The sequence below is a fragment of the Acipenser ruthenus genome, chromosome 6 (assembly GCF_902713425.1).
Source record: "Acipenser ruthenus chromosome 6, fAciRut3.2 maternal haplotype, whole genome shotgun sequence".
Lineage (NCBI taxonomy): Eukaryota > Metazoa > Chordata > Actinopteri > Acipenseriformes > Acipenseridae > Acipenser > Acipenser ruthenus.
The window spans coordinates 21,121,832-21,140,775 of NC_081194.1; the positions used below are offsets into that span (position 1 = coordinate 21,121,832).

At 37.3% G+C, this 18,944-nt stretch overlaps 1 protein-coding gene across 3 annotated transcripts; it reads right to left on the minus strand.

The window, feature by feature from the left end:
• Positions 1 to 2,940: 2,940 nt before the first annotated feature.
• Positions 2,941 to 18,547, minus strand: LOC117411352 (bcl-2-associated transcription factor 1-like). Of its 3 annotated transcripts, XM_034018729.2 has the most exons (12): positions 18,349 to 18,539; positions 14,061 to 14,215; positions 12,476 to 13,375; positions 11,600 to 12,289; positions 11,306 to 11,478; positions 9,353 to 9,458; positions 9,072 to 9,135; positions 8,371 to 8,555; positions 7,530 to 7,695; positions 6,979 to 7,131; positions 6,022 to 6,231; positions 2,941 to 3,265 (listed from the first exon to the last, which is right to left on the minus strand). In XM_034018729.2, the coding sequence occupies exons 2-12, from the start codon at positions 14,162 to 14,164 to the stop codon at positions 3,260 to 3,262; spliced, it is 2,757 nt and encodes a 918-aa protein (XP_033874620.1). In that variant the 5' UTR covers positions 14,165 to 14,215; positions 18,349 to 18,539; the 3' UTR covers positions 2,941 to 3,259. The 3 variants fall into 3 exon arrangements, 1 of the variants encoding a protein (XP_033874620.1); XR_004545783.2 differs by lacking the exons at positions 2,941 to 3,265; positions 6,022 to 6,231; positions 6,979 to 7,131 and adding an exon at positions 8,103 to 8,246 and having other exon boundaries at positions 7,558 to 7,695; positions 18,349 to 18,547; XR_004545784.2 differs by lacking the exons at positions 2,941 to 3,265; positions 6,022 to 6,231; positions 6,979 to 7,131 and adding an exon at positions 8,141 to 8,246 and having other exon boundaries at positions 7,570 to 7,695; positions 18,349 to 18,547.
• Between the last annotated feature and the right edge of the window lie 397 nt (positions 18,548 to 18,944).

Consider the following 18,944-nt stretch of genomic DNA (forward strand, 5'->3'; position numbering starts at 1 on the left):
GAACCACTGCGACAAAGCTGTTCCAAGCCGCTTTCTCCTTACTAGTGAGCTTCTTGGGGAATTCATTGCACTCCAGGATCTTCTTTATCTGTGGTCCGACGAAGACACTGGCTCTTTGCCTCAGACAGCTTAGGGAAGAAGTCTTGAAGGTACTTGAAGGATGCCGACTCCTTATCTAGAGCTCTGACAGATTGTTTCATAAGGCCCAATTTGATGTGCAGTTGTGGCATCAGCACCTTCCGGGGGTCCACCAGTGGCTCCCACTTGCCGTTGTTCCTCCCCACAGAGAACTCGGTCCGCTTGGAAGGGTCCACCATGCAGAAGTAGCAGTTGCTTGAGTGGTCAGTGGGTTCCCGCCAAATTCTTGGGATAGCGAACTTCATGGCTCTCTTTTCCCCTCTGTACCATCCTACAAAAATACATTTATTTCACCCATGCCTAATGTCTAAGAGATTCTCGCAACATTTTTCATATATGATATATTTTTTCAATAACATTGAAAATTGTAAAACATTTTAAAATTAAAAACATTTACAATTTTAACAAATTTTATAACATAAAATTCCGAGCAACAATTGTCCATCTTACGTTCCAGAGTTTTTTTGTAGTGCTCGCAGGTGAAATGAGGTGCCCAGGGTTTGTCTTGATCCCCGACAGGCATGCCGAAATATGCCTTGTAGGCCTCACACATCTTAGCAGATGCTTCCACGGAGTACTTTTTCGCTCTTGTCTTGATAAATTGGCCGCAGACATAGCAAAATGCGTCTGCCGGATGCTTGCAGCCTCTTGATGCCATCTCAGAAAAATGCAGATAGGTATCCACTTAGGCAGGTGGAACTAAACTGAACTGGTGGGCTTAAGGCCCCTGTATTTATACTACTATTTATATTACTGGAAAGTTCTAGAAGTTACTCAGCACTGAATCTATCTGAAATGTTCTGGAAAATAGGTAAATTTCAAAATATCACTGTCCTGGTCACAAAAGCAAAGTTTGTGGGGAATAATAACCATTTTCTATACTTTTGAGGCATAAGCAATTAGGAAATAACACTTACTACCCAGGAACCAAAAAAAAAAAAAAATTGTTACACGGTGTAATCAATCACATTCACACACGAACTGAAGATTTTATTAAAACTGAAAATCAATAAAAAAAGTATATTAAACTAATTTTCTCAGTATATACAAAATGTGTAGATTTGTGCTTTTTGAAAGATTTACATGTTAAACCAGATCACATAAAAACACTCACTGTTAAATGTAATTTTTTTATTGTGTGTGGTGTACCCATACTATTTCTTTGTTTTATTTATTTAATTTCATCTCCACAAAAGGAGCAAAAGCAGTTTTCTTTTCATGACTAGCTACAGCGTATTTGAATAGGAAACTATTCAAATTTTCCATACCTAATAATAAACACTTAAAACAATAATCATAATAAAATATATTAACAGTCCTTCTCAGAGCGTTGTCGTGTGTGTAGCCTCTCCCAAATCAGCACCAATCTTGAGCGATACCAACGATTCCTGAAAAGATTGTGAATGGCATTTTTGACCTGAACAGATCGGCTCCCATATCAGAAAGTTAGACCATTCAATCCCGTATCTGGGTATCCACTGGGACATCTTGTGGATTTTTCGCTGCAGTTACAGCAGACAAAAACCTGCTATCTTGACAATGTTGAATTCACAACCAATAATGCTGCTGTTTTATCTGCAATTCTGGGAAACTGATGGCAACCATGGCAGAACATTGAATGTAAACAATCTTTCTTTCCTACTTTTATCTGAAGATACCTTTGAGGTTTTGACAATTTATCATTTTTTGTTTAGTTACTCCAATAAAATGTATCACATCTTCTCTTTATCTATCATCTCTGGTCTAATATGGCTACCATTTCACCAATCAACAACTAATGTTGCAAAGAATAAAAGTTATGTATTTGCACTACAAAAGTACACGGGTCCTGTGATAATTTAGAACTGCAGATACTCAATTCTATAACAGTATCTTATTCAGAAAAAAAAAAACAAACAAACTACTAAACATTTGTATTTAAATAAACATAGCAATGTCCTCGTATTTATGCTTCAGTTAAAAGACCGGGGGGTGGGGGTGGGTTGCATGGGCAAGGTCCTCAATAATTTTTCACGATTGGCTACGGCCCTGTATACATTATACTAGTTCAATGTAACCGACCCAGTTGGGTCTGTGGTGCTTCATAACTACAGGTCAAACCACGATCTCTACCGGCCGCCAGGCCATGGTTAATATCGAACCCGGGGCTGGTTTTGGACTGTGCTTATCTCTATCGAGAGACCTATATATAGATATATAAAACAGATGACTAACTATCCAGGCTTTCAGAGGTAACTTGTGTGACAACCAGTTATTTTTGGAAGGAAATGTAAACCTTTCCCTGGGCAGCTCATACAGGGTTGGCTCTCACCTATATTTTAGTTTTTTTTGTTCATAGTTCACCCCTCACAGCTCCTGTGTGCAGTGGAACAAAATGACTTTTGTTTGGAGGCATTACTAACAATGTATGCTAGTAACTTCAGCAATTGCACGTGGCACAGAATCTCAAAACATGCATGTCAAAATCTGTGACCTACATGGTGTTTAAAGCCGAGACTTGCATTGAGAAATAAAGAAAACTTAATAAATCAGTTAGAAAAGTTTTTCAATTACTTCAAAAGACACTGAAAAAGACTTCCAGTTGAAATGTTTGTTATTGAGTTATGTTTTTTGTATTTCTAAATTCACTATTGAGTGTTGAACAGTTATGGATGATATGCTTACATTGACCTCATAAGAAAAATATGCAACCCTTACAACCTTAACATCAGTTTGATTTATAGATTTAAAATCTTAATTTCCAATGCCTGAAGTAACAGTATATACCACTTTAACAGCATATACCAATAAACAGAAGACAAGTAACTGTAGAATGTTTTACTTAACAGATAACATTTAACATTGAATGCAACCACTTAAATGCTAAAATCATTAAAAAAGTTAATTTTTCACAAACAAGGTTTAAAGAAATTGAGTGTCTACAGTTTAATCTTTTAGTTACATACAATTAAGGTTCAGCCTAGTATGTCAACAAAGAGACTGATGTATTCCAAAATAAAATCCCACAAAAATGTTAACTCATTTAAACACAAATCACATTTAAAAAAAAAAAAGGGGGGGTGGGGGGGTTGATCAATTCTTAAATGGCATGAGACTTCACACTCCCTTCCACTGGAGCTGGTTATTCCTGAAAGAGAAATTTTTAATGTTTAGTTTTGTTCAAGTAGTTTATATTAGTGCTGGGACTAACATGGAATTTTGATGTTCGGATGTCTGTTCAAGGTTAAGACAAGTATGTGAATATTTGTTCATTTGCAAAATGTTAAAGCCCTTATACCATATTTCTTAAAATGTGACTCACTTTAACCATGTTTTGCTTCTCAAAAATAGCTGGCGTTTTAAATGAATACAGTATCGTCATGTGTCTATTAAAAATCACCAACAGAAGACGTGACTACCCGAGTACAAACAGCAACTTGGATGTCCTGTATCGAGTGATAATTTGTGCCAAAAAAATAAATAAATAAATTCTATAAAATCGGAAAACTACGTTGTGTGTTTTTTTATTATTATTCCTTTGCTCATAAAGCTAAAACAAAAACGAGGCGTTTTCCTGTTTTCCAGTTTCCTTTTATAAAAGGAAAAACGATTTGACCGAAATTATATATATAATTCCAGAATGACTGACGCTCAATGAGGAGCTGGAGTGAAAACATTGTGCCAAAATAAAAAAACAAAAAAAAACATGTATTTACTTTTTTTTTTTTTTTTTTTTTTTTTTTTTTTTAATTATTTTGGCACAAATTATCCTCCATAGTCCTGTATAGTAATACATATAAAAATGAATATCATCAAAAATAGAATAAGCCCAATGGGAATTTGGTCATTTTAAAAGTGTTTTTATTTTAGTAAATGTAACACATTTTCAGAGAACAACGTCAATCCATGAAAGATTTTAATAGCAAAATATAATGCACAAGAACTGAGAACGTTTTTTGTGTGTGTGTGTGTGTGTGTGTGTGTGTCTCAGGCAAACATACCATATATAACACTTACGGCTACTTATGAACAACCTTTTTTTCACATTATATTTAGGGCTTCCGGGTTTTCGGCATTAAATGAGAACTTTTCAGGACCACGAAACAGGTTAACATCGGTTAAAACAACTCTCCTACCCATGTTCCCCAATATAGAACTTGTAAGAATCGGTATACATAAACAACTTGAACAGTAATGTAATATTAACAGCACTAACATCAATAAAACTAAATGTTTTAGTCGCAGCCTGTGACACTAGTAAAAAGCATTTACTCGTCCGAAACCATGACAGACCAAATGAAGGAATCGTGGAAAATAAATGCTGCACTGCACAGCACAGCACAGTCAGCTTTGTTGAAATGAACTCTCTACATCCAACTTAAACATTAAAACTCCCTTTTCGCCAGCACAGTTTTAAAATGAATAAAGTCAGCTTTGATTGTAGTAAATGCAGATGTATTTTTCCAAGCTGGCAGCAGACACTGAGGATTCTTCAGTTTCAGAAAATGTAATAAGTGTGTGTAGCAACAACAAACCAGATACGAATTGACAGTGGGAAGGCTTCTCGCACGCGTTCTTTTTTAGCAGGGGATATTGGGAAATGGGAGTTTAAAATGCCCAGCCAACAAAAAAAAAAAAAAATCTGCCCGATTAATTTGTAAAAAAAAAAAAAAACATAACCTGCGATCAACTTTAATAAAGTTATACAATATATTAAATCCTTATCGGGTATCGCCGCAATCCCAGATAACTTGCTTGTTTCAGAAACACACAATTGTACACGAGCATTCAGACATGCATCTTGCAGGGTAATGCTTTGTTTCCAGGATCACCAGCAGCCAGTTTTTATGTGTTCAAATGCAAGTGCATATTACAAGTAAAATTACCATGTAGTTGAATAATCAATGACATAGTGCTAAGCAAAAGCATATCTTGTGTTGCTACCTATGGCTGCAATACACGGATTTAAATCTTCAAATATAAATTCACTACAAAAATCGTGCATTAAATACCGATTGCACTGATGCAAAAACAAAAACCATACCAATAAAAATAATTTATTTTATTCTCGTGTTTCCTGTCTGCACAGGAACCCTATCACACTTTATTAAAAACACAAACATAACCTTCCAATAGTCCATCTTGGTTTACTATGCTTATAATTTAAATCGATAGCCGTCCCAAGAAACCACGTCCTTTCTTGTCCGGTTTTCTCTTTTATCCCCCTGAATGGTGGATAGTTTTGTTATGGTGTTTGCTTTTTTTCCCAGTCAATTTAGTTTCTTAATCATTTATTCTTTTAAATGACGGTACAGTTCCTAAAGAGCATTCCCATGGAAACAATATACAACGCTGCAATATATCAGCCTTGCAGTTTCTTGGAAGACTGGAAACTAGAAATAGAAATTATCAGTTTAACCCCAAGGTATGTACTGAAGTTGAGGATCAGCTGTTTCCAAACTGTGTTCCCTGTGTTTTTCGCTGCAATTAGCACCAAGTACACAGCTGGGGATGATCTGCAGACAGTACATTATTAGCTAGTACTCCACTTAGTACAGAACCAAGCACTACAATTCTCAAGTTCATTGCAATTAACCAAGCAAATGCAGATTCTAATTATATTTAACATACATATAAAAACAAAATTGGCAAGTCATACTATCTGAGATATGACAGTTGGCACTGTACCCAGGATAGGACTAAATTTACTGTTCAAACAGCATTAAAAACTAAAATCACATAGACCACATTATCCTGAGGGGGAGGGGGATTCAGAAACAAAATGGTGTACAATAATAATTACGAACAGAATTATCGTAGATACAACTATGGCCACTGTCAATGCATAAAAGGTTTAAGGACCTGCTACATCACATTCCTATTCTGTCCCATTACACTCTCTACCTTCTCATCTTTGTGTTTGTCCTTCCGTTGTTCATTTTCTACTTCCTCTTCATCTTCTTCCACATTTCCCTCACACCGATACTTATCATGCGTCCACTTGGGACTGCTGCTGGACTTTTTGAAAATGAACCGCCCTCTGCCACGCTGAAAGGTACCACGTCCCCTTCCTCTTTTGGCCCAATAGTCAATCCCATCATCTCTGTCATCATGCTACCATAAAATATAAAAAAATATTTTTAATGGTAAGAAAATAAATCACAGGTTGCCAACCAAAGTGCCTGATTTGAAGACTAATAGTTAAGGGAACGCCGGTGTGTGTTTCATTATTCATTTACTTTCTGCAGCACATGGTATGCCAGTGTGGTTACAGAATAGTGTGCATGCAGGTCGGTTACGCAATTTCACACTGTTTTTTGAAGCAGCAGGGGCGACCAGGGGAACAGAAGCAAGTACACAATGCCCTGGAAGTAGCAACTTTCACATGACCACCCGTTCAACTTTTCAGACTTTCAAGATGGCGTGCTTGTTACGGCCGCTTCTATCTAAGCCTCTGGATTGAATCGTCTGACTAAACGTTGATTAGAGCAAATGTTTCTTCATCGCTCCACTCTGTCTCTGCAGCAATCTTATGGTGTGTCTCAATCAACAGAAATATGGCTAAACAGAATAAACAGAAACTGCTCCTTGCGGAAGTGGAACCTTCACGCAGGCATGGCTGTATGTTACTACATCCACTTACGAACGCACATCGGGTTCTATTTTCCAACAGTGTGATGAAGACAATATTCTACCCCGCCCCCCAATAGTCCAAAATCAAATGTAAAGCAAATCCAAATCTACACAGAACTGTAATAGAAAAGAAAGCATTCAAAAATAATTTGCTTAATTTTGAAAAAAACATTAATATGCATGATTTTGACTGGACCCTAACTATACTTAGCAAAATTATCTACTCACCAAAAAATATTTCTTGCTCTTTGGAGTATATTCAGGATCCCATTCCTCTTCCTTTGGTCTTTTCTGGAAAGGTACATTAGGAATACTGGGTGCGGCGTTCTGCCCTGAAAAGACTCCTCTGCCTCTTCCTCTGCCTCCTCTTATCCGAAATTGCTAGACATACATAATGCACATTAAATAAAATGTACTTGTACTACATTTAAAAAATAATGGCATGGTTTGACTTCCAATACATTGAAGGTCAAAGGCCTACCAGTACCAGGGTACATGTTCTAAATGCCTTTACTAAATAATACTTTTTGAAACAAAATATGTAGCAGTTTTTAAAAACACTAAATCAGCTACAACATTTAAAAACACATTCTGCCATGGCTATAAATACAAAGCTATCAGCATCATGGAAAATAACCACCATATACACATGTATTATATGCATCCCCAGCAGGGATAAAAAAAAAATGTTTTTTTTATAAAACGCATTATCCAACCTAAATTTAAAATCAAATTTCTGATTTATGTCTGGAATAAAATCGCAGATTGTAGATACTTACAAAAGTTCCCCTTGCCCTATTTCCTCCCTGATAACCTGCGTAATCTTTTTGCTCGTGGTGGGACTTGTATTCCTCGTCCCTTTCTTTCCGGCTATCCTTATCTTCCTGTGACACAGAAGAGGAGGATGACGATCTTGAACGGTCTCGCTCTTTGCTTTTGTGCTTGCTGCAAGAAAATAAGAGCCCTTCAGAAAGAAGCTTTACTTACATTTTTTGGTTAATTACACCTTTAAAATGCATTTGCACAAAAATCACAAACCATTAACCTTTTTTTTTTTTTTACAAAAAAAATTATTATATTAAATACAAACCAGCGGATCAGTTGTTCTTTATTAGTGACATGGTAATTATTGCATACAGCACACTTTTTGTGGTAAAATATAAAATACCAAGTACTAGATAGGAGGAGAAACTTTCTGGTGGGGAAAAAAAAACCCTCAAATTTTATGACTGCACATAGTTGAAAACATAATTTAATAACAATCATAGGTGAACAGTGATTTTCAAATCCAATTACAACAGGTCAACAGAAAAAAAAATGCAATATCAAGCATTATAAACCGCAGTTCTTACACATTAACTTTAAGAAGTGCACTGCAATGAAGTCCAACCTCTTGTTGTAGTCTGGATTATCTGACAGTTTATTATGTCATTTTTGTTTGCTAATCCCAATTGTCGTCATCCAACATAAGCCGCAAGAAAGACAATAGATTACTGCTGTAAAACAAAATGTTTAATTGTGTATAAATATTGCAAGAAACAAATGATCAAGAAAAAGTATTAAAGAAAAGTGTACATTTCTTCAATTAAAACCTGCAAGATGAAAGAGATAAATGTCTACCTTTCATCTTTGTAAGACTTGTAGTCTTTGTAGTCCTTGAACTCTTTGCCCAGTTTGTCCAGTTTTCGTGACGGGCTGGGTTCACGAGAACCCCTCGAGTCGTCTCGTTCCCGGCTCCTCTCCTTTCGTCGACGATCAATATCATGCCTCAAGTCAGCCGAATCACATCTTGATTTTTTCTCACCCTGTTGAAGAATTAGAACCTCAATAACCGAATTAAGTTCGGGAGGAGGGACGGCCCCTACACATTTCGTCATTTCAATGTAACCTATCAAAAACATGTAAATACCCATGTAACCCACCCCTCGCTTGCATTTGATTCATTTGCATCCCTCCACCTCCCCCATCTCCACCCCAGTAGCTTCTCTAGGTACAAATTATAAAAATAAATAAATAAAGTATATGTGGGTCTCCTGCCTCGTCCAGGTGGTGGACCCTCAAACAAAGCAAGTTTGATGCCAAATTGTTTCTTTCAAACATCGCATAATAAATAAAATGTTTCCTTAAACTCAAATTTCTGTGTTGTGGGGTTTGTCTAACTACTGAATACCCTTTTGACACAATCATGCCATGCTGAAAGATTGCAAGATTGTAAAATATCAGGTTTATAAGCTTGTGGGCAAAATCCGTCAGTCTTTAGATCATTAAAATATATCCTGTTAAGTTAATAAGTGTCAAGCTATATTGTGTGACTAAATTACCTTGTGACCTTCTTCCTTAATGATTCTCTCCTTCTTAAAAACACTGGGGGAGATGTTGATCCTCCTGTAACAGTAATCCAAAAAAAATGAATCATTTTCAATTTTTTCAGTTATACATTTACTATCCACAGCCCCAAACACAATCTGTTTACCACAAAACTGAATCCAGTGACAACACAGAAAGACAGGTGAAACCACCACATGGTGAGGGTGCACATCCAGTATTTCCACCTGCCACAACTCAGTGTGGCGTTTAGAACTTGCACACAAAAAGCTGTTACCTGTGGATCTCTGGACTTTTTGGTCTGGCTTCATGCCCTTCAGCAGCTTTCTGATGGACAGTGAACCGCTCATGGAGGGTCATTCCTGTTGACTTGAAGTAATGCTCTGTTGGTTGCAGAGGAGAAATACTGCCCAGTTAGTTTTAATTTCACCTATTTACACAGTATTTCCAATCTTGACAGGGGGTTGGTTATGCAGTTGACGAGTAAAGGAAAGAATATTCAAAAAACCTAACAGAAGAAAAAAAGCAGATTGGTTAGCCACTGCAAAAAAAAAAAAAAAAACACAACACACACTATGAAACCTACTGTATGTTCATATTCTAAAACACACAATTATTTAAAACACTGGTATTGTGTTGATTCATTTTTGAAAAGCAGACAAAACACCAAGCAAAGGCATTATGTTTTTATTTATAATTGTAGTACCATTAAGAAGTTTTAGTTGGAACAGTGCAGCAACTATAAATAAAAAGCAATCTTATTTTAAATTTACACAGTATGTTAAACACCTGTCAACTGCTCATGATCATCCAATTTATTGATATAAATCCATCCATAACTTCAAACATTAATTCTATTGTAAAACATCAGTTTCTGTGCCAGTGGAGAATATAAAACTGAGCAAGTCAAACCAAAGCTACAAATTTAAACCAATGTCTTAAATTCGGATGATCATGTTAATAAGCTCTTCACAAGCGGATATCACAGAGTGACTACAAAGCAAGTTAAAACTTAAGAAACCAAGTCCCTCGTCAGTATTTAATGTTACCTTGACAATGGAACTCTAACACAGATTATGCCTAAAGCAGTTCATGCAAAAACATGTATAGCTTTCATCTGTAGGGCCCTTAAGTTGACCAATTCACTGCATAATCACCCAGTATAGCAATTGATTATTCAATATCAATGTATTGGAATCAGAAGACTTCTGTAAATATTACCAGTTAATTAAAAGTAGTGATCTCCAACCTTACATCAACAGTTCACAAACAGACACAAATCTTTCAATAGATCCTTGTTTCAGAGCAAGAATATCGTAACTAACAAAAACAGTTGAGAGCTAAGCATTTAAAGTTTAGATTTAAACACATAAAAATCTGCCAGTAGATACATCTGTATTTGTATAATTACTACAGTATGAATCCAATAGCATATGTCAATTTATTTTTTATTTAAATCAGGAAAGTATTCTGCAAAACATCCTCCGATATATCTGGACATGCTAGTTGGAGAACACAAATAACACCAGCAGTTATTTTCTTTAAAAAAAAAAAACGCTCTGCTTTTTCTTGTTAACAAATTATATCCATATTTCAACTTACCGCCTTGTTTCCAGAAAATGTCTCATAACCAATCACTAACACTTGAATCAGTCACTACAAGTGTAGTGCCTCAATCAAACCCAACATGGAGGTAGAGGAATTTTGGAGCTAGTAAATCAGATTTTAGGTCAGGAACACAGAAGCTTCAACTTTGTCTGTTTTTGCATCTGTATCTTTCAAGCGTAATTACATTTTGTAACATGGAACTTGGCATTTCAATGCACATTCCAGGACTGCCATGACCTATTTATAATGAAAAAGAAAACATCACTGGCCGTTTTCAGCTCCTTAACCACAATGAGCTGTTGTACATTACCACTTCTGAAGTGCAGCACAATCCCCCATTCTAAAACTAAGCAGATTTGATATGAGTGCTGCAAGAGCATTAAAGCAGATATACTTAAAACCATGAGGCTAAATTAAATGTAAATTAGTGATATTTGATTTTGAAAATGAGTATTACTACACTTTTTTATAGTACTGTTAAAATAAATAATCTTAAATAATTCGTACATAGCAAATCTTGAAAATCAACAATTACAATAAGATTTAATGTGATTTAGATTACAGTGAAAAAAATACAAATTAAAAGCAGTATTTATTAAGCAACAGACTATTTGTAACATACCCGTTACATGGTGAACCAAGGACACAATATGCTGAATAAAAGACTCTGCAGAACTTTTGTACTCCTGAGGCCCCTTTATGTGGTCAAAGATGGAACGAAATCCTTGCTCCCTCTTGACAGAGTGGACAAGCGCACTTGCAAGTGATCTGTCACTTGCCACGGAAGTCCCTGGGCTGAATAAGGAAACAATACAAACAACAACAAAAGAAATACAAAATGGAGTTGGAATTCTTTTAAGACAAAGATTTCTCTTTCAAAATGTGCTACAGGTAGTTTATAAAACAGCAGGTTTACCTTGGATCATCATACACCACTTTCACCTCAGGACGGCAGGACTCATTGGTGACCATTTTTACCCTAGGTAGGCTTTCATCTCGAAGCAATGCCTTATCCCTCACATCAATAGTCTTTTGCAGCAGACCACCATGCTCGTAGAGCTCTCTGAGCTTCTCTGCCCTGAGCTGCTGTGGGGACACTGTGTCTCTCTTTATGGTAATTTTCTCGTCAAACTTTTCTGCACTCTTGCCGTCCTCTGCGTACTTCCCTTTATTTACACCTAGCCTGTCCACCAAATAGCTTGTATCCTTAAACTTGTATGTCCTGTCCTCCCCAAACCTGTCATAATCCCTCTCTCCTTTCGATAATGTTTTAATTTTATACTTGCCACTCTCCTCCTGGCTGTCTAAGTTCCAGCGGGACTCAACTGCATAACTCTTAACTTGCTCTACCTGACTGGTCACTTTGAACTGATAGGGCTGCCTATAGGCTTGAGACTCATCCTCCTCTTCTACTTCAGGAGAGTCACCCAGGAAAGGCACTTTTTCACCCGCCTTTTTGCCCCCGAGATCTAAGCCTCCCTGCTCAGCCCACTCTCCATCCCTCTCTGCCCTGCCTTTCTCTTGTACTCTGTCCTTCTGAGCATCTTTCTCCCTCCCATTACCCCTTTCATGTAGGTAAACTCTGCTGCCTTCCTCTTCTGTGTACCTGGTAATAAAAAAATGAGTTAAAATTGTTTCCCAGCAACAGAAGTCCCTCAGTACAGTAGCTTAAAAAAAATAATCAATAGCAGACGTAGATTAAAAAAAAAAAATGCAGAATATATTACTGAATTGTTTGTTGTGCCAAGTATGTTATGGAAATAGAACTGAACAATATTAACATAATAATCACCTTTTGAGGTACTTTCCAGCTTTTGGGAGATCCTGCTCATCGCTGTTAGGGAAAAATGCTCTGCTGCTCTGGCTGGCAGAGAAAGCTTTAGCTGGACTCCTCCTGGGGGAGGTGCAGTACAGGGGGCCGTCATGGGAGGGGCTATAGTGCCCCAAAAGACCATCAGGGCTGTGCTGCATAGAATGTAACCGGTGTGAAGGCAAGGAGGGGGGGCTTATTTTAGAGGCAACCTGGCGCGAGACAGTGTCTGAGCGCGAGGAGCTCTGGCTGGGCGGGGTGGGGGTGGGGGAGGGACTGCGGTGGGAGCAGGGGCTGGTGTCGTTATAGGCAGCAATCCCTATCCAGCTCTCAGCGATGACAGCAGGGGTCCTCTTGAGGTCGGACAGCGACTTGGAAGACGACAAATTGGCTGTCTGTTCGCTTTTTACATCCTCCTTCTCATCCAGCTGCCTGCCTGCCCCTTCGTCCTTCGTAGGACCCCCTTCCAATTTCTTGCCAGGCTTGTCCTGGGAGCTGCGCTTCTTTGAAGGAACAGGGGATCTGCTGTAGCGAGAGGAGGAGCGGGAGCTGGATGACCTTCGGGACGGAGAAGAGCGTTCGGAGTGGTGCGATTTGCTTCGAGACCTCTGTGAAGCTGACCTGCGTTTTGGGGTCCTGGACCGAGAGCGCCCCCTTCTGGGGCTATGGGAGTACTGCCGGTTCTGCCAGTTGGGCCTGAAGCCGCCTCGGTGTTGAAAGCGCCCACCACCCTGATGATAGTAGCCTCTCCCCCGACCGCGGAACCCATAGGGCCGCCTCATCCCTCGGTTCATGCGGTAATCTCGCCGATAATCTCTGGGGTAATTACGCTCACGTTCTCGACTTCGGGAACGCGAGTATGATCTGGATCGAGATCTAGAACTAGAAAAAAAATAAATAATCTAAAATCACTGTGGACTACATCTTGTTTTTAAATCAATCAAAGAAATTACATATTAAATCAAGTTTATGAACACGGCACAGCTGTTTAGCTATTATTATTATTATTATTATTATTATTATTATTATTATTATTTATTTCTTAGCAGACGCCCTTATCCAGGGTGACTTACAATTGTTACAAGATATCACATTATACATTATTTCACATTATACAGATATCATATTATTTTACATACAATTACCCATTTATACAGTTAGGTTTTTACTGGAGCAATCTAGGTAAAGTACCTTGCTCAAGGGTACAACAGCAGTGTCCCCCACTGGGGATTGAACCCACAACCCTTCGGTCAAGAGTCCAGAGCCCTAACCACTACTCCACACTGCTGCCCTATGAACAGCAGACTATAACAATCTGTCCTGTGATAGCTAAAATTGACAATTATTTGACATATAATCATATAATAAGATCAATCTCTTTAAATAGACAAAAAATGTAATCATAGTATTTAGGTATTCATTTTTAGGATCGGGTAAAACTGGAAAGTAATGAAATCCAGTATCTACTGTATTGTACAGATGGCAGACAAATATATACCCCAACAGCAACAATTTATTTTTAAGCCATATTTAATTTCCACATAAGCACAATTTTCCCACAATTTACCTGTATCTCTTTTTCCTTGAACGTGATCTGGTGCGAGATCTTGAGCTAGAGTGAGACCCAGACTTTGACCTTGAAGAATGCGAAGGGGAGTTGGATCGCACCATTTTTGCTAGTTACTGGTGCCTGACAGTCAATCTGATATGCTTCACTTCAACCTTAGGAAAAATGTAGATATTACATAAAAATCTGTACAGGCATTTATTTTGAACTACCTGATTTTAATATCTGAGATAATTCGCCCTTTGTTTTGCTATGAATGCAATTGTCCCATTTGCAGCTTACAGATCTAATGAAGAACCACTCTAAGTAACTATCCTAAAAGAGAGTAAATATAGAATACAGGACGTCATAAAAAAAAAACGGTTGTGTGCGCCAATCAGAAAAAAGTTGTATTCTTTATTATTAGCATTTAAAACTGAATATATTAAGGGTTTATTTTAAGGTAAAATATTTTTAAAAATGTATTGAGCATACCAATTAATACTGAATTACGATTAAATTATGATTTATTTTTCAATATTTTTTCGCTTTTTATATACTGTATGAAATTATTGTTTTCGGTTACTTTCCAAAATTCTTCGGCCTTTTTTTCTGGCGTTTTTTGTATGTATAGTAACTTGACAATACTTGCACTTGTACCTTCTTTCCATTGTTGTCTTCCACAACGAAATCCTTATGGTCACAGGCATTTGAGACACAGGGTTTTTGTGTGTAGGCATTTCTTTACATTTCGTCACAATTTGATATTCTGTTTTAAATCCCACAAGCGTGTATTGTAAATACTCCCTAGCTAACTAATATAGCTTGAAACCCTGTGAGCAAGAACCATCCTGTTTCTAATTGTAATCTTGTTTTAAATCTCACAAGCATGTGCAATCCTCCCTGTCTGGGGAGTCTCCTATAGAAATATAGGAATTTGCTGCCACTCAGTAGTTGGGGTGGGTTTAAAGCATTTAGAACGAATCAAGGCTATACAAGTCAGGAAGGAGGGGCATTACCTAGATGCACTAGGGAAAGGTTTTTTCTTTCACATTTCCAGTGTTTTTTTGGATACACAGGGGCGTCATTTGCTATAGGGCAAACGATAGTTCAGCGTTGCCCAGTGATTAAATCACGGGATTACATAGCATTCTACTATTTCTATAATAGAACATTACTGATATCATGATGAGTCAAAGGAACATTTTGAATATGTTTGCCACAGCAGGAGGGATTCACTTACAGAAGAAACTACGAATATTGCTTATGCCCAGGTAAAATTATTTATTACAGGATACATCTATGCTCAAAAGCAGCATTTTTCCCCATCAGGGGTCGGTGACCACATTAATATGGGGGTCCGCAGACCAGGAAGAAAGTTCAGGAAACAAGGATATTTTTTTTTTTTTTTTTTTTTTTTTTAAAACACTACGATGAACATGGATAGCAAAGTGTGTTAATTTTCTTTTTCACTGGTTAAATAATAATTAAATTAACAAACAAAAAGAGAAATATGGGGATCATGCAGCAAGGTTAAAAGGTGAAAGGGAAGTGCGGTCAGGTAAAACTGGTGCACTTTCCAGTAACGGACAGTCGTCATTTTACAGTAAACGCGTATGAGAATAGGCCGTGACTTAAGTACTCCGTGAGGGAAGATGCAGCTTATAGTTTTTGTTGTCTGCATTTTTCCATTCCAGAAACGTTAGTGGTAGCATCATGTTTGTTGATACTGGTATAAAGAACTGGAAAAAGACTTTGACAAACTTAACAAGCACAAAGAATCTGAATTCCATACCTCCTCCTTCAAAATCCTTCAAAGCTTGGCTTGAATTTTTAGGCACTTCAGACTGGAAGTCGGGTGTCATTGCATTAAGGGATGAAGTGAATGAAAAGCGACAGCATGTGCTCCTTCTCAAAGTCACAAATTATTTAGCTCTGCAAGGTCTAGCATTCAGAGGCCATGAGGATAGTGGTGATTCACACAATAAGGGGAATTATATTGAGTTACTTGATATGTTTGCCGACGGTAATCCCAAATTACAGGAAAGATGAACCGTTGGTATGGTCATTATACCAGTCCCGAATACCTAAATGACTTGGTTTGTGTGCTAGCAAATTTGTTGCGTTAAAAAAAAAAAAAAATTGTAGGAAAATACTGGGCAGTTGATGAAAGTGAAGACAGCTCAGCTACATTTTGTTTACATACAGCGGAATGTGTAAGAAGAACCATTAGGCTGTGTTCATGTAGAAAAGCTTAATGCATCATTTTTGGTGGCAGCTATATGAAGCATAGTAGAGAAGCATGAGTTTACTGTGTAGCCCAGTGCGATGATGGTGCCAAAGTGACGAGTGGTGCTTGTCGAGGCGTTCAGGCACTGATGAAATATTTTGCACCACAGACTAGATGTGTATTGCCATGACCATCGACTCAACCTCCTACTCATCCAGTCTGACTGGTGTCTGTTGTCACACAGAGCATTACAGTTATGTGTTGCATCTCATTTCCAGTTGTTATTACTCACACGTGTTTTTCTCCCTTTTTGTGAACTGTGGTATTGCTTGGAAAGTAAAAAAAATTCAAAGGAATACGGTATTGCTACTTTTGGAATGTGATGCTTATTTAACCGTTTATGTTCTTTGGTTTATTTGATACAAAGTGTAATTCATGTGTCCTTGTGAAATGTATCAAACTCAAGGTTGTGCGTACAAATCTGGTGAGATGTAGCAGATGGACGCTCTAAAATAACATTCTTTCTTTCTCCTGGCTCTTTAAGCCCATGGAATACATAACTTTTTTTTCCAATGATCTGCCATTAAGCCCATCGTGTGGACAATTGTATAATCACCTCATTTTTGCCTAATCTGCACTGTCGCTGCACACAGCTTTTGTTAATTACACACATTTCTCTCTTCCCTGGTAATTTGTAACAATTGTGAATGTTCTAATGTCATCAACCAACGAGAGAGCAGCCTATAATGCTCACCCCCGGCTTTTTTAAAACTCCCAACACAATTTTGTTGTAACTGGATAGTTGAACAAAGATTCATATGCAATTGAACAATGTATGTATTTATATTATAGCTCAGTCATCATGTAATGACTTAAGAGATCACAACTACTACAAAAGCAAAAATTAGGTTGCTCTGGGTTAATGTCAGAGCTTATTAACCCCAAAATGTTCTCCTTGGCTTCACTCCCCACAGGCTAAGCACCACCTAGGAATTATTTCTAGGACACTTTCGATTTTGTTATAAACCAGTGCCCTGCTTTAAAAATACTTGCATTACATTACACATTTTCTATATTTATTTACTTAGAGTAAGAACAACGTTGACGCTATCTCGTTGTAAACAGTCCCAATTACTGACAGTTTTTTTTTATTATTATTTTTTCCTCATTCGTTATGCTATGTATCTGGGACAGATAATTCTGACAAAACTTTGCCCCTACCCGCCAGGATTTTTCTGAAACGACACCCCTGGATATACACCGACGTCAGTGTTTTTTTTTTTGTTTGTTTGTTTTTTTGTATCCGGGGTGCTCTATCGGTTAAAACCAAAAATCACAATCCTTAATGATACAGCACTATGCAGTTGCTGGTCAAGTGGTTCTTCAAATACGAAATGATTCAATGTAGGTTTATTCCAGCAGACAGAAATTTAACATATCACTACATAGTCGTTTTCCATTAACAAATGAGGCGGTTTTTATTAAAATAAATCATTCAAATACAACCCCAAACGGATCTATATTTATCGTGTGTGTGTGTTTTTCCCCCCCCCCTCACTTTTAAGCACCAGTTCTGCACAGGTAAAATAAAATGTGTTGTGTGAAATGTTTGGGAACCGATGCAGCACCCCAAACAAACACTGAAACGCGTGTTGTCTAACAAAATACAATGCCGCCTGCAGCTGGTGAATGGGCGCTGTAACAATTAACTTATGCAACAAACGGTAACGTCATTAAGTCGCGATTACTGTACATTTTGCAGTTTACCTGCCAATTTTTCAATATTATATATATATATATATATATATATATATCGCTAAAGATACGGTCATTACAAAACCCCAACAACAATGCGGGTGTGTAATATATATATATCCCTAAAAGCTCATGTTTTTGGTTTGTTTTTCTAAAATTCATAATAAATACACGGTCTCTCAAACTGAAACTAAACGAAGGCCATTTTGAGAACCCTCCCCCACCAGCACTAATTTGCTATAATGTATTACACATATTTAAAATAAAACAAAAAAAATCTACATAAATGCATCCTGACGAAGTATTATTAGATTTGTTTCCTACCTCGTAGAACCTTTGATGATGATTTTTGTAGTTATTTTTCCTCCTCGTTTTCTCATCTCCCAACGTCCTACTCTGCAGACATTTTTTTTCCTGTATTCAGGAGACGAATCTAGGGGGTGAAAGGGTATAGCTCATCACCCTTAACAACTGGGGGAAAGCAAATGCTTAGGTCCAATAATCTTCCACGCTGTTTTGCGTGCTGTGGTTTCCACGTTCACGCACATTACCGTACTTAATTTGTTTACTGATACCGACTACTTGACACTCATTTGATTCCGAAATTATGAGGTCCTCTGAATTTATATTTCTAGTGACATTTGTGGCTCAGCAGTATCCAACGTAAACTGATTATATATATATATATATATATATATATATATATATATATATATATATATATATATATATATATATATATATATTATTATTATTTTAATTTCTTAGCAGACGCCCTTATCCAGGGCGACTTACAATTGTTACAAGATATCACATTATTTTTTACATACAATTACCCATTTATACAGCTGGGTTTTTACTGGAGCAATCTATTCACAGCTGAGCTCTTGGGTTTGGAGGGCCTTATATTGGAGTGAGTC

Coding starts and splice junctions, on each gene's coding strand:
- LOC117411352 (XM_034018729.2), bottom strand. CDS start 14,164: ATGGTGCGATCCAACTCCCCTTCGCATTCTTCAAGGTCAAAGTCTGGG. Junction 13,376..14,060: donor TCAAGGAAAAAGAGATACAG/GTAAATTGTGGG, acceptor TTTTTTTTCTAG/TTCTAGATCTCGATCCAGAT. Junction 9,136..9,352: donor AAAAGTCCAGAGATCCACAG/GTAACAGCTTTT, acceptor TTACTGTTACAG/GAGGATCAACATCTCCCCCA.